This window comes from Chrysemys picta, chromosome 4, assembly GCF_011386835.1.
Source record: "Chrysemys picta bellii isolate R12L10 chromosome 4, ASM1138683v2, whole genome shotgun sequence".
Lineage (NCBI taxonomy): Eukaryota > Metazoa > Chordata > Testudines > Emydidae > Chrysemys > Chrysemys picta.
Genome location: NC_088794.1, coordinates 98,656,050 through 98,671,762, shown reverse-complemented (window position 1 = coordinate 98,671,762; position 15,713 = coordinate 98,656,050). Strand labels below are relative to the sequence as shown.

The 15,713-nt window shown below is 38.7% G+C and overlaps 1 protein-coding gene across 21 annotated transcripts in view; it reads left to right on the top strand.

Annotated features, from left to right (window-relative positions):
• Positions 1–15,713, top strand: part of RYR3 (ryanodine receptor 3) — a 561,484-nt gene that overhangs the window by 124,269 nt on the left and 421,502 nt on the right. For 17 of the 21 annotated variants that reach the window (XR_010601063.1, XR_010601064.1, XM_065595375.1 and 14 more), the window contains exons 4-5: positions 3,005–3,025; positions 14,193–14,267. Coding sequence is in view for 19 of the 21 variants with exons in the window: in XM_065595375.1 (XP_065451447.1) it covers positions 3,005–3,025; positions 14,193–14,267 (96 nt within the window). In the remaining 2 variants the exon portion in view is untranslated. The remainder of the gene's footprint in view (positions 1–3,004; positions 3,026–14,192; positions 14,268–15,713) is intronic. The other 4 variants (XM_065595380.1, XM_065595379.1, XM_065595381.1 and 1 more) reach the window with 1 other exon arrangement.

The following is a 15,713-nucleotide window of genomic DNA, read 5'->3' as shown; positions in this document are numbered from 1 at the left end:
AGATATGCTAAAGGGGCAGTATATACGACCTTTGACTTGGGAATGGCGGAGGATAAGTGAGTTATAAAGGGAAGGGATCTCAATTTAAACCAGAAATGACTAAAATACATCTTTGACTGGATCTATGAATAAATCTATTACTGGGTTTGGACAGTATTTGCTTTTTAGGCAAAACAATGAATGATGCAATCTGAAGCTGGTATTGCGTCATACATGATATGAATTGCATCATGTTATTCCTAGAAGTCATGGATGATGCAATCATAACGAAGCTTATATCACTCTGCTGAACAAATTGCCCTATATCAGCTCTAGAAATCATACAGTGTCGTGCTCTCTTTTTTGTCAGTGTTTGATTTTGCAAAGGGACACATTTCTGTTTAGCCAAAGTGAGCAGAGATGCCTCGTACTTGTGTGAACAGTGCAGATAACTTCTGCTATGTTTGTGGTGCGGTGACTTTTGCATCACAAAAGCGCAGTATAACCACTATGGTTAAGAAAGCCTATCACCTTTATTTTGGCTGCAAAATTGGAGATCAGGACAAGAGGTGGGCCCCACACACATGCTGCAACACTTGTACAACAAATCTACGCCAGTGGTTGAACAGGAAAAGGAAATCTATGCCTTTTGCGGTGCCAATGATTTGGAGAGAGCCAACAGATCATACCAGCAATTGTTACTTCTGCATGGTGCCTCCAATTGGGAAAGGTGTGTCAAAGAAGAAAAAGTGGACTGTGCATTATCCAAACATTCCATCAGCTATACGCCCAATGCCACACGGAGAAGGACTGCCGGTTCCTGATGCACCAGAATCATTCTCACTTGAGTCAGATGAGGAAGAGGATGAAACTTCTGGTCCTGAACCATCAATGTCACAGGACCCACATTTTCTCCCATCCTCCTCCTCTGAACCACACCTCATAACACAAGGTGAACTGAATAACCTTGTCAGGGATTTGGAATTACCCAAGAGTAAGGCAGAGCTGTTGGGCTCCAGACTACAGCAGTGGAATCTCCTGGCAGGTGATGTTAGGGTTTCCATGTTCCGTGACCGTCAAAAGGATCTTGTCCCATTCTTCTTTATGGAAGGTGATCTTGTAGCCTGCAACAACATCAATGGTGTGATGGCAGCCCTCAACATCGTTCACGATCCAAATGAGTGGAGACTGTTCATTGATTCATCGAAGACGAGTCTTAAAGCTGTTTTACTCCATAATGGCAATGTTTTCCCAACAATTCCAGTTGGTCATGCAGTCCATATGAAGGAAACCTATGACAACATGAAACAACTTTTGAGGTGCATAAACTATGACCAACATCAGTGGCAGCTTTGTGGCGATTTGAAGGTTGTTGCTCTCTTGCTTGGTCTGCAGACTGGATACACAAAGTACTGTTGTTTTCTCTGCGAATGGGATAGTCGTGCAAGAGATTCCCACTACATCAAGAAAGATTGGCAACTCCGACAGTCATTGGAGCCTGGGAGGAAAAGTGTTCAGCATTCAGCACTTGTTGAATCAAGGAAGATTTTGTTACCACCCTTACATATCAAGCTGGGTCTGATGAAGAACTTTGTCAAGGCCATTGACAAAACACAAGCAGCTTTCAAGTACCTCCTTGAAAAATTTAAGGTTAAGTGAAGCTAAGATAAAGGAAGGTGTCTTTGTTGGGCCTCAGATTCGTGAACTTCTTTGAGATGATGCATTTGACCATGCACTGCGTGGCAAGGAAAAGACAGCATGGAAAGCCTTCCAGTTAGTGACAATAAATTTTCTTGGAAACAACAAGGCAGACAACTACAGGTTGTTGGTGGAAAACCTCCTCAAGGCATACAAAAGCCTTGGTTGCAACATGTCACTAAAGATACATTTTTTGCACTCTCATCTAGATTTTTTTCCACCAAATTGCGGAGCAGTGAGCGACAAGCACGGCGAGCGATTTCACCAGGACATTGCAACAATGGAGCCCATCAATGCTTGCAGACTATTGCAGGACAGTGACAAGAGATACTCCATTTAATGAATACAAGAGACAAGCCAAGGAGCGCCGAGTAGACACTGAATAGGACTAAACTATGTACATAATAGTTTTTTGCCTTTTGTTTCATAATACATTTTATTTATATAACCCTTTTGCTGATTTTTAAAGTGTTACATAAACAGGACAGGTGAAATATTATCATGTAAAGCAACCATAAACACATGAAAAGACCTAGGTTTACAATTTATGATTAAAACTCTACTATCTACCTAATATACATAGACATAAAATGTAAAAACTTAAATATCTTAGAAACAGTAGCCAATCACTTGTTTTAATTGTCATATTTGAATTCAGCATATCAAAATACATAATAAATAGCACATTTTATCTCTGAAGCAGACGACTTCTCAAAAATTGTAGACCAGTGATCAGACCTGTTTTGCTATAGCATTCATGAACACAATCAAGTTAATTACTGTCTTCATGAGAAAGTATGTGTGACACAATAAGAAAGAGCATGAAAGAATCAGTTTTTGTTCAAGCTGATAAAACAAAAGTAGTAAAATATGTTTACTAATCTGTTCCATTGTCTGTCTCTGTGTCTCTCTCTCTCTCTCTTTTTTTTTTAATGGTAAAAGCAAGGGCAGCTAATTTTTTCCTGACCATTTTCCTTGGCTAAATTCATCCTTATAAATGTTATGATGCAACACTACTGCAATACCATCGCAGTGATTTACAGCTTCTTGCTGCTCATTTTATACTATAGCATGCAGCTTACTAGCCAGTTTGCTGATGGTATCAGTACTGTGTCAGTAGAGAATGAATGTTGAATGTTATATCACTGTTTATTTGGGTCAATTTAAAAATGCCTGACAATGGTAGATCCAACCTTTAGGTGAGCAATATATTTATATTGTTTATTGAACTATTTAAAAAATACAAACAAAACATTTGAACACATCCACAACAAAATCATATGCACAACTAAATTTTCATTTATTGTTTTGTTTTTCACTTTGCTAGCCTAGTGACCTCTCCGAATGGGTATGTTCTTCCTTTCTTCATTTAATATACATATAGTTTGCATGAATCTGACTTCAGTTGTACTTTTAATAAATTAGACCTTTCACTTGTAAGTGATCAGAACAGTTTCATTCTTTGTGCCTATTGTTTCTTGTGGTTTTAGATGGGGCCCACACACCTCCAAGCAAACGATAAATCAGTCAGTTAAAATATTGGTCTCAGCCAAGCTGAATTATTTGTCCCTTAAAATAATAATTTTAAAATTTTAAATAGAGGACCTCTGAAATCTTAGAAATGTCTGAAGATCTTTGATCTGAGGGTTCAGAAATTATTCATCAAACTTTCAAACTATTGTATTAAAATCTAAGGGAAGCATGCAGCCTCTCTTAACCCAAGTTACTTAGAAGCCCTAATTCAGCTTCAAATGCTATTATGCAGTTACAGTTTTGCAGTTACATATAACTGTGGAGTGCATAATAAGAATGAAAAAAGCTAGTGAAAAAATTACCTACTTTCTGTGGGCTCAATTTTGCACCTTATTTAAAATAAATAGTATACTACATTACCTATAGCCCCATGAAATCAATTGGATAATGTTCAGAGCAAGGTGGTCCTTTAATGAGCAAGAGTGGCACTATCAGGCCCCACATGCCAAATCTATGGCATTGTATCTTTGGCAATACAGTAGTGACGAATGCTAATTCATCACACTGTTTAAGAAAAATCCCCAAACTTTAAGGTCAAACTAGCTTTTTACATTTTGCGATCTCATGAGTAAAGGCATTTTCAAGTGAAAGAACATATAACATTTAATCTACTTACTAATATTTCTCTCTCTCGTTCTCTATCACCTACTTTTCTGAAAACAGAACTTCTGTTTCCGTGGAATTGTCTTTTAAGGATGAATTATTTAGTCTTTTTTAAAAAATTCTAAATATGCTTGCTATGCAGTCCGGGTATTGTTTTGCAACAAGAATAACCACTGCTTTCTGCCCTAATATTCTATAAACACTTGCATTTTTCTTGTGTTTTAGTAGATATACAGAAGCAGTAGTTGAGCATTTGTAATGATAGCCTTTGCCTTCAACAAAAGTAACTTATTAACTGTAAGGTGATTGATTAAAATACACTTTGAAATACTGCATTAACATACATAACTCTATTCAAGAGCCTGCAGTAGCCTATGATCTTAAATGTCTGAATAGAAAAAGCATTTTGTTTTCAAGCATTTTGAGGTTGCAATTAGCTACCAAAATCCATATTCACCCAAAATATTGAAATAAAAAATCTATTTTATATAGATTTTTGCCTCCATTTGAGTTTTATTTTTTCATGATTTTAGTATTCATGAAAAGGGTTGTTTGAAGAGTTTAGCCAGTCTTTGAAAATTTAACCTGTTTGCTCTATCTGGTTATGAATAGAAGACCTGGATCATTTGTGCAATGCTTGTGAGTGATGGTCACTTCAGGTGAATGTGACCAAACGCACTGCATCTGTAACAGTAAGAAGGATTCAAACTGGTTTCACAGGGTGAATTAGAAAGCTGAATTTATTCTATCTGCAGTTTTTATCCAGATGAAGTGATGGAGTAAAGTAACACTAACATGTTTTAAGTCCCCCGTCCTCCCCCGATGATTCTATTGAATGTAACAAATCTATATTTTTATTTTTTCATAAGCTGTGCTTCTTCTCTGCTATATAAATAGTGAAATGTATAGGATTATGATGGCAGAGCTGGCTTAAAAACAAACCAGACTTGGTGTGCTCATAGCTATGCGTTATCCTTTTGAAATATGGTAGTACGTGCCTAAGCATTTAATCTCATAGATAAAATCTGTAGGTCTAGTATTTGATTTTAATATAACCCCATTACTTTTCTGCTCATAGTGTCTTAATTTTCAAAGAAAATTTGATGCACAATTGATGTTGTAAGGATGACTTCAACAGTTTTGTGTAGAATAGTAAAGATAATAGATCTCATGTAGAAATATGATTTGTGATTTAAGTTGGAATATATTCTGTATTATTAGTGGTGATTTATTAAAATATGGCAGATGCTAGGATTGTGGGCCTAATTCAGCAAATCACCACAGTGAATAGTCCCATTGAAGACAGTGGGACTGCTCATGTGAGTAAAGGTATTCAGGTCTGGGCCAATGTTTGGAGTGTTGAAGACAGGCTCACGTGAAACTTGTTTCTGTAATTATCAGCAGTGGCCTCAGAATTTTCAATGTGCTGTTTCTGAAGCAAGCGAACATTGCTGAAATGAACTTCCCCTAACGTACTGAAGTTCCCCTAAAAGCCATTATTTTTAAAAATGGTTTCAGTACAGCATTGCAGATGTAAGCTAGTACTTTTGTGTAATAGCGTGGTGTCCAATTCATGACCTTCATGGGCTCTCTTAAGGAAAATGTGTATTTGATTACGAATGTGTTTCTTGACTCATACCATGCCACTTTCAAATGAAAGTGTATGAACAAAGTTGGTCACTACCACTATCTCAACTGCCTGTCATGGCCTGCAGCTTCAGGAGAAGCTCTGATGTGATCCTGGAGCAGTCTGAGCACCTGCTCTCCCCATGTGTTGCTTCTTATGGAAAGGAGAAGAGTAGATCTGGTTGCTCTATTGCGTGATTATCTGCCATTCTGTGGGAGCCCCAGGGAGAGCAGAATAGGAGCTTAACTGCCTTTGCTTGACCCTAGGGGAGTGTCTAGCAAAAGACGGCACTGCTCCCCCACAAAGCCACCCAGGACAGCCCAGGAGGCAGTGGGGAAAGAGGGGAAGATGAAAACCCTTAGCTAATTTTGGTTTCCTGATTTTGCCCCAGCTCAAGTTAGAACATTTTAGGGGTTGTTCTGACTTGCACCAGCTAGCAACAGTTCCCCAGGGAGCCATACATCCACTGAGAATAACTGGAACACTGAGCCCGCAGAGCTCATGCATAGGGATTCCTGTGTCCCAGCTGGGGGTACTTCCAGCAGGGGATTGGTAGATTATTTTTTCATTCTTTGCACCACTGGAGTGGCATAAAGTGAACAAAATAGGAGAGAGAATTTGCCCCTAAATATTGATTGTTTTCTCCTGACCTCCTTCAAATAATGTTTGGCCTTGGACTGAAAAGTTTGAATACCTATTGAACTATTATTACTTTGAACTATTGTGGTTTTTTCCTGATTTCCAGTTATTTGGAATAACATTTGAAGTATATATTCCAACTGTTCAAATGTTGTAACTCGGTTAAATATTTAATCTCTCCCTAGCTTTACTTTATTTAACTCCTCTTAGATACTTAGCAGTCAGGGAAATTTTTCAAACATGGCCTCCGAATTTGCATGGAAACATTTTCAGGCTTGGAGTTTTGGGCTTAGAAGCTTATTTTTATGACTATGAACAGTATTTATGCAAATCCAAGTCTGGAGGACTCACAATATTTCTTGCTTCAAACTGCATGCCCAGAAAGTTGGCCATGCAAATTTAGCAGCTCAATTTCGGCCACTTTTAAAACATAGTACTTTCAATAAAGTATATATATTGGGTAGGTAATAATTTTAAAAATTGATTTTATATATTATGTTTTAAATTATAAAAATAAATCCTGTTCATTTGTGTCTTTCTTTGGATTTAGTGTTAGAAATTGAAATGGTGGTGTCTCAACCATGTTTGTATAAAATAAGCTTTTCCCTAAAATACCAGTGTGGGCCTTCTGCATAATACTTTAATTATTATCATGCTGATTACCCAGTTGTGGAGGTACATTGATACAGATTGCATTCAGGTAAATATTGTAAGGATGTTAGAGTCACAAGGAAGGATGTGTCTGGGTTAGTAAGCTCTTTAGGGTAAGCATCTTCTTATTCTCTGTCTCGTGAAACATCATGTACCTTTAAAGCATTATGTATCTGTTTCATAATACTAACTCATTTAGATTATATATAGTATATGGCTATTGCCTTATTTAAAAAAATCAGCTTTGACTATTTTTGTGACCATTATTCATATGCACGTTTTGAAAAAAATCTGCAGTTTTGCCCACAGGTCAATGGAGAGATCCAATGAAGGTTTCTGTGCTGCACTAACACATTACATTGTGTTAATTTTAGAGTCCTAGTCCATTGGGATATAACTGATTACTTTATTTATTGTGTTGTTGTCCTCCAAGGAGGCAAATGTCAGCACAAGTGGGATCTAAACACTTTTTAATAACGCTCATAAATTTGTTTATTCCACAATTTACTTTTTGTGTAGATTGCTGTTGACAATTTTAAATTTACAGTTTTAATTTATTGTTCAAGTTGTTTTACTTCATTGTTGCTTGCAAATAACAAAGTTTATTGCTGCCTTCTGGATTATCCTGATGGTACCAGAATGATTAATTTTCTGCAGTCACAATGGAAGAAAAATAGATTCTGATGCTGTTTTTGAGATTGATGCTGCTGAGGCCACTGTTCTGCAATAAGAAGCTATTTTTTATTTTTAACAAGTTTTTAGATTTTTAAAAACATCAAAAAATCCAACTGTAAGTTTAAGGCCTTACCTTTGGAGATGCTGAAAACCTACAATTTCCATTGAAGACAAATTAGGGGTGCTCAGCTCCGCAGAAGATTAGGCCATTAGTTGATTGAAAACCACAGACATCTGAAAAGTATTGGGAAGGGAAACAAAAGGAGAATTAGGGATGTTTTAGTCTAAAATTAAGCAGTTTATCATATGTTTGTTTACTTCAGTACATGGACCACCAACCATAGAGACTTGGAGGACAATCCATACCAGAATATTAGTTAGAAAGCCCATATTTAATAAAGGGACTGTGATTTATGGATTGGAAAAAAATGGCTACAAAATATCCACTATTATAGTTGGCTTTGCTAATAAACACAGCAGTGCAGCTACTCTGAAAGTCTCCTTGTAAATTAATAGATTAAAAATATATTTAATATGGTCAGTCACTGGTAAGACAAAGGAAATATTTGCACCTTTTGGCTTTACATGACCTACACCCTTTAGTAACAGAAGCCTAACAGACATTAGATGTTCAAATTGATCCTTCATGTACACCAAACCAGTATTTTTATTGTATTGACTGGGTGTTTTAAATACCTTTCACAGGTATCTGAACAATTTCAAGATAAAAATAAAAGTATAACAGTAAAGAAAGCTTTGTCATTAATAGCTGGAGAGAGAAACTGTTTTGCACCTGACCTTGAAGTATTGAGAAGCACTTCAATGAATGTTAGTATTCTACCACCTTAAGCCATATCAGACTTGAAGACAGCACAGAGCCTAAATGATGCAACCAGCCAGCTATCTGACATAGCCCATGCTGTGACACAGTTGTTACAGTGGCATATGAATCACAGCATCTCAAAACTACATGAACAGCTTGAAAAAGGAAAGGGGAATACCAAGACGTCTGTATACAATAGTTCATCTCATCATCTCTTTCTGTTGTAAATTTATTCTTCCAATCATCCTCATACACTTTTGTTTGTCATTTGTGCTGTCATGTGTTTTATTTAGACCACACGCTACTTAGGCAAGGGCCTGTGCATGTACGTGGTGGTATAAAAATAATAATAAAAGCTGAATTTGTCTTCATTTTAATGGTAATGAATATACTATAATTTCTATCAAAATTGGAATTCTGACTTGTGAAACCTGTTGCTTCCTGAGCCAGGACTGGTGGATTCTTTCTCCTTGTTTTGGAGCCACTTTTCTTACTATTTGTTAATCCAACATTGGAATAGCAGTGCCTAGTGGCATATAAAAAGCACTGCAGCCATTCTCACTATGCCAGGCTCTGCTCAGGGAAGCCAGAGCTCCTACCTCTCTTCCCATCTTACAGTGCCAGCCTTTGCACATCTGGAATCCTGACCTAACTGGTGCTGGCTGTATACTCCCAATACTCTCTTCTCCAATTTACAATTAAACAAGTACAATAATTCTGATCCTAGCAATGATAATATCTTGTGGGAAGTGGAGGTGTTGGGAGTATGTTACCAGAGGAGGGAAAGGAAGTCAATACTGACAGCTGGTCTCAGCTGAGATTAAAAAAAAAAAAAAAAAAAAAAGAAAGGCTGCCTCTTTTCTTCCAACCAGACTGCACATGCTCTACATCCCAGCCACACTCTCAGAAGGAATATGTCAGGCTTGCCTTCAGCTGCTTGGGGCAGAAAGACTGCTGCAGGACTCGGCTTTCTAAATTTCCTTACTTAGGCTCTCCAAACTGATTTTCTTTTTTCTGGCTAAGACTTCCACGGGCACCTCAAGGTTCAGGTTAGTTAGGTTAGTTAGTGGAGTAGAAATTGCCCTACTGTAAAACTCCTCTCAAACTGCTTCAGTAGTCAGCTTATGTTGCCCTAAATCAGTGGTTCTCAACCAGGGGTCCGGGCCCCCCTGGAGGGCCGTGAGCAGGTTTCAGGGAGTCCGCCAAGCAGCACCAGGGTTAGACTTGCTGGGGTCCAGGGCAGAAAGCCTAAGCCATGCTATGCAGGGCTGAAGCCCGGGGCCCTGAGCCCCGCCACCCGGGTCTGAAGTAGAAGCCTGAACAACTTAGCTTCACGGAGCACCAGGTGGCATGGGGCCCTGGGCAATTGCCCTACTTGCTACTCCTTAATGCTGGCCCTGGCTTTTATATGCAGAAAACCAGTTATTGTGGCACAGGTAGGCCACAGAGTTTTTATAGCATGTTGGGGTGGGGGGCTCAGAAAGAAAAAGGTTGAGAACCCCTAACCTAGATAACTAGTTTGCATTCCCTATCCCATTCTCTGGAGATTTCTCCAATTTTACCCTCAATGTGTTAAGTTCCCCCTTCACCTCATCTCATCATAGAATCATAGGACTGGAAGGGACCTTGAGAGTTCTTCTAGACCAGTTCCTTGCATTCAAGGCAGGACTAAGTATTGTCTAGACCAGTGGTCTCCAACCTTTTTATACCCAAGATCACTTTTTGAATCTAAGGAGAACCCAGGATCTACCCTGCCCCTTCCCTGATGCCCTACTTCTTCCCCAAAGCCCCCCCATCCCCTCACTCCATCCCCCCCTGTTGGTCGCTCTCTCCCATCCTCACTTACTTTCACTGGGCAGGGGGTTGGGGTGCAGGATGGGGTATGGGGTGCTGGCTCTAGGAGGGGGCTTAGGGCTGGGGGTTGGGGTGCTGCCTATCTCTGGCAGCTCCCGATTGGCAGCGGGCACAGTGAGGCTAATGCAGGCTCCCTGCCTACCTGGCCCCACACCACTCCCGGAAGAGGCCAATGTGCCCCTTCGGCCCCTGGCGGGGGCACGGCCCCTGGCGGGGGCACGGCCCCTGCAGCTCTCCCGGCCAACAGGAGCTGCGGGGGCAGTGCTTGCAGGCAGAAGCACTGCATGGAGGGACTCCCCTGCCCCCCTGTCCATGGGGCTGCACTAGCCGCTTCCAGGAGTGGTGTGGGGCTGGAATAGGCAGAGAGTCTACCTTAGCGGCAGCCACACTACACCGCTGGAGATCCTGGCCACTGATCTAGACCATCCCTGACAGATGTTTGTCTAACTTGCTCTTAAAAATCTCCAACGACAGAGATTCCACAACCATCCTAGGTAAGTTTTTCCCAGTGTCCGACCTAAACCGCCCTTGCTGCAATTTAAGTCCATTGCTTCTTGTCCTATCCTCAGAGGTTAAGGAGAACAATTTTTCTCCCTCTTCCTTGTAACAACCTTTTATGTACTTGAAAACTGTAATCATATCCCCTCTGATTCTTCTCTTTTCCAGTCTAAAGAAGCCAAATGTTTTCAATCTTCCCTCATAGGTCATGTTTTCTAGACCTTTAATCATTTTTGTTGTTGTTCTCTGGATTTTCATTTATAGTCAGAAGACTAATTAATTACCTACACACCTCAAAAATTCTACTTTTAAAAATCTCATTGTTTTTAAACCAATATCATGATTTTGGAGGCCTGATTCTTGATATTTTAATGTTTGCGGTTGGCAATGCTGGGGGCTGCATACAGGTGCGTGCTCTCAAATAGCTGTAGCCAGGAAGAGAACTATGAAGGTCAATTTGTGTCCCACCCATAAGCCGATGGACTTCACACTCTGCTGGTTGGACATGTAGAAGTGACTGTGTCATATGTTGTGCCTTGTGTTTTTTCACATTGTCTCCTTCCTGAGCATTGCACCCCACCCTCACCACATGTAATCCCCTTATCATGCTGTCTGGAGTGGCTCATGACTGCGTGTGCCAACCTCAAGGCAGACTGCAGGGTGGACACCCCAAAAAACAGGGCAGACCTCCCCAAATTGGTGGCATGTCCTATCAGTAAATTTCACCAACCCAATAACAAATGTGAACTCCTAGATCACTGAAACAGTCTTACAATGGCATCAGACAGTCCCCTTAGGCTCTCCAGTCTATCTTGCCACCCAGACAAGCTGGATTTAATGATAAATAGTCACTTGCACCAAAAATCACACAATATTCAAGTTGTTCTGAGTCCCAAGAGGCCAGTCATTTACCCCAGATCAATTTGTAGCTTAGATCTCACAATGCCTGTAGCCAATCCTGTAATAAATTAACTAAAGGTTTATTAACTTGGAAAAATAAATGAGTTATTTACAGGTTGAAACAGGCAACATAAATGCACAAGTGAGTTCAGTCTCTGATTCTAAAAGGTGACAGATGTAGTCTGTCAGTATTGAATGTCTTTTCAGGGCTTAACCCAGGTTGTCCCTGGGGATCTCTCATGTCACATAGCTGGACTAATAAGTAGTAATAACAGCAAAATAATTGTGTGGGCTGCTGTATCATTTGTCTTTAGATCATCAAGCACCTTCTGTGAAAAGCTCATGCCAATGAGCTCTGGCAGTTACTCCAGCCTAAGATGGCCAGCTGGATTTGTGCTTTGGCAGACACAAAGCAATAACAATTTTTTGTGAGTGGGTTTTTTCCCCACAGTAGTATCTTGCTTCATCCAATCATTATTATTCACGTTTTTAAAACAAACTTTGGTAGATTTCTCCAAGACTCTAAGGTCGTTGGGCATCTTTTTTTTTTTTTTTTTTTTTTAAAGCAGTTACCTTTCCATTATTTAAGAAAGATTCCTTGTTTTACACTGACATCAGCAGACTGCAGGTTGCGTTTATGATATGAATCTGCAGTGGTAAGTGATTGCCTAAGGTAACTGCCAACCTTTTTGAGAGTGACCACTATACTGTAACAGTTCCTGGAGCATGGCCCAATATAATTTAAACTGACTACAGAATGTTGACTCTTACATTTTAAAATTAAATTTTGAGGTACACAGGTGAAAAAGGAACTGCACTTTTTTTTTAAGTCAGATGTGATTTGGAGATGCTTTTGTTCATTGATAGTAAAAATAAACCCACAACATTTCCATGTCAATCAAAACATAAAAGAAAGGGTGTACATACAATAAAGAGAAAACTCCTTTAATTAGTGAGCAGAGAAGGGTTATCTTTTGTGCAGATTATTTTTGTTAGTTTTGTAGCAGAGTTCTACTTGAGACTTGTTAGTAGAGCAAGAAAATCAGAACTGTTCTCACCCTTATTTTATTGTTATTACAATAAAGGAATCATCCGCAACTTTATTGCTTTTGGCTTTTTAGTATGTGTCTGTTGGACAAACATGATTTCCCCTTTAGTCTTTTGAATCAACATTAGGTAACATGGGTGCCCAGCTACAAAGTCCCAAGGAGTTTCTTCAGTTTGGCATTTTTAGAGCTAGTGTTTTGTTACATATGAAATGTAAACTTAAAGGACTAATCGATGAACTTGCTAATTCATTTAGTGCCAAATTTTGCTTGTGGATGCTATTTTAGCCCATGGAAACACCCCACCCTTCTGGTCCCCCACTCTCCTCTACACATGTCCAATGGTAAAATTTGGCCTTAAGTGAATTAACTTTTGAAAAATATAAAGTAAACCAGATATGAGCCTTGTGCTACCATTATATTTTCAAGAGCCACCTTGTTTCTGTGTATTAAAGGCTATTTGAATGGTCCCTGAACAAAGTGAGCATCAGGCCTAAAAGTCTAAGTATTAAATGGAAAATAAGCCATGGTAAAATGTTCAAACTCACAGCATAAGCTTTTACCAAATATATGCATCTTCTTTAGACGTATGTAACAGTAAGACATATATAGGTCAAATTCTGCTTTTTATACTTCAGTTGAAAACACCAGAATGCATCAAGAATTAGCCCTGATCCTTTGGGCATAGTTTGATTAACTCAATAAAAAATAAAAACTGTGTGGGTGTGTGTATATGAAAGAAAGTTGAGAGAGAAAAAATGATTGGAAGTCCTGTAGAGCTTGTTATTGTTGATTAGTTATCTTTTATAGCCACTGTTGCCAACTTTATGATGATTGATGCCTTTCTTAAACCCCCCGATTCTGGAATCTTGGCTTTCATTTAAAAAAAAAAAAAAAGTGTTAAGCCATCCTGGTTGTGGAGAAAAGCTCGAAAATTGGAATTGTAAATGCTACAATTCCAAAAGGCAAATATAAAGAACCCAAAACCTATTATTTTTAAAATCTCATTATCTTTAAGCCAATCTCATGATTTGGGGGGGTCTGACTAATGATTTTTGAATGTTTTGGGTTGACAATTCTGTATGTCTTGACCACTCTCAAATTGTATTTAGTTAAAATGAAATGACCCTTATCATAATTTTATCACCTGTGATAAATATTTAACTTAGGCTAATTTTAGCAAATGCTTATCCTTATTAGCAACATGTGGTCTTGTTGAACATTGATTATTTAGTATGTGGGAACATAAGAAAATGTACATGTCTAAAATATTTGTATGGATAATCATTTTTAAGCCTTCAATTACATATTCTTTTTTATTCTGAATGCTTCTGAAAAGTTTATAAGAAAGGTAAGAAATGCCTTTTTTCATTTCATTTCAGAATGTATTAGGAGACAACTGTTTTTTTACTTTACTCACTAAAGTGATATTTAGGTCACAATTGTCTGGTCAAATATATTATTTTTTCACAATGAAAATAGTTATTGCTGTAACTATTTCATTATTGCGAGCGTACAAACTTTTGTAGCATATCTGCACTTTTGTAGATAATCCAATTTGAGTATCTGTATATAATACTTAAATTATTGGTAACTTCAGATGAATGGAAACAGTCAAAATTCCTGCATTGCTATTGAGTGTTAACACTTTCTGTCATTTCTATAGGCAGCTCAAGGAGGTGGTCACAGAACCCTGCTGTATGGCCATGCTATACTACTTCGGCATTCATTCAGTGGAATGGTAAGTAACTTATTAACTTCCATAACAGAGTGCATTTACAATTGGAAAAGCATGTTGCATCTACAGTAAAATAACGTGTTCTCCATAACTGATGATAATAAACTCAAGTTATAATAAACACTTTAGATCAAGTAACAAACAAATATATGAAGCAACATAATCATTTAGCGTTCCCTCTTTGCGCAAGAACATTGAGGCCAATATCTTCAAAAGCGACCACGAATTTTGGGTGACTCAAAGTATCAATTACCCACACTGTGAAAATCAGGGCCCTTTAAGGTGTCCCTTTAAGGCACCCAAAATTGCTAGTATATACTGAGTATGATGTAACTAAAGTAAGGAGTGAAAAGAAATTGATTATTATTTATTCATTCCAGCATTATGGAAGTTCATATGGAAAGAGAAACTGTAAAATTAGTATCATCAATGTCTAGGAGCTACTAAAAGGGCATATTTTGCATATGTTTTAAAGTATTTTAGGAATGAAGGTGTTAACACTCAGAAGAGAATGTGAGGGACATATGTTCACCCTTCGTGGTAAAAATGTGTGGAAAGGATGAAGATCTGCCCAAAAACACAAAACACACCACACTATAGAAATGCACAGTGCAAGTTGATGTGCAGCATGCCAGCCAGTCACAGCACAAAAATGTTTGTAGAACTCAGCTGTAGATAGGGCTAGGAACAACCATTAGAGAGGCAAAAGGGATGGGTACCTTATTAAAGTTGTGCAGTAGTGTTCTACTACACACATGATGAGAGCATTGAGGGTATGGAGGTGGTCCAAGGTAATAATGTATTATGTGAGAATATTGCAGTCTGAGATGTATTTGCAAGTCTCCATTTTTTGCCAATGGGTTCTCTATGCTTAGCAGTTAATTGAAATGTTGTATGCCAATGGGTGCCAGTAGCAACTTGCTGCTGCTAGGAATAGCAGTAAGTTTATGCCATGTCTGCACTGAGTTACATAGTTTCTCTTGGGTATTTTATATAGTAGGTTCCTCCCTCCCCAACTTCCCACAGTGCACACCCACAAATATGCTTTGACAATATTTTGAGGCACTCTTTTATGGATTTTGTTGGTTGTGTCATTTGTTAAGGCATCTTACCAACTAGGAAGCTTCAGCTTTTTTTCCTCTCTGGATCATATTGTTTCATTGGAGAAGAAACAATCTCACACAAGCATTTATCAAATAGTGGACAATAATGTGCAGAAGGAAGGAGAGATGTGTTTGAAGCATCTTCCCTTCTTCCCCCTGTGGTGGAATTCCCAACAATAGCTTTTAAGATCTGTCTGTTCTGACCTCCCACTCTAAGGTCCAATTCTGAATGGACTCGTAGTCTGAGCATGTGCCAGGGCCTAAAGTGAGAAGACATTGTTGCTTTCAGGTCTGCTTGATATGTCTTCTTCAGGAGTAGTGCTGTCATGGGAAGCCTCCTGGTCTC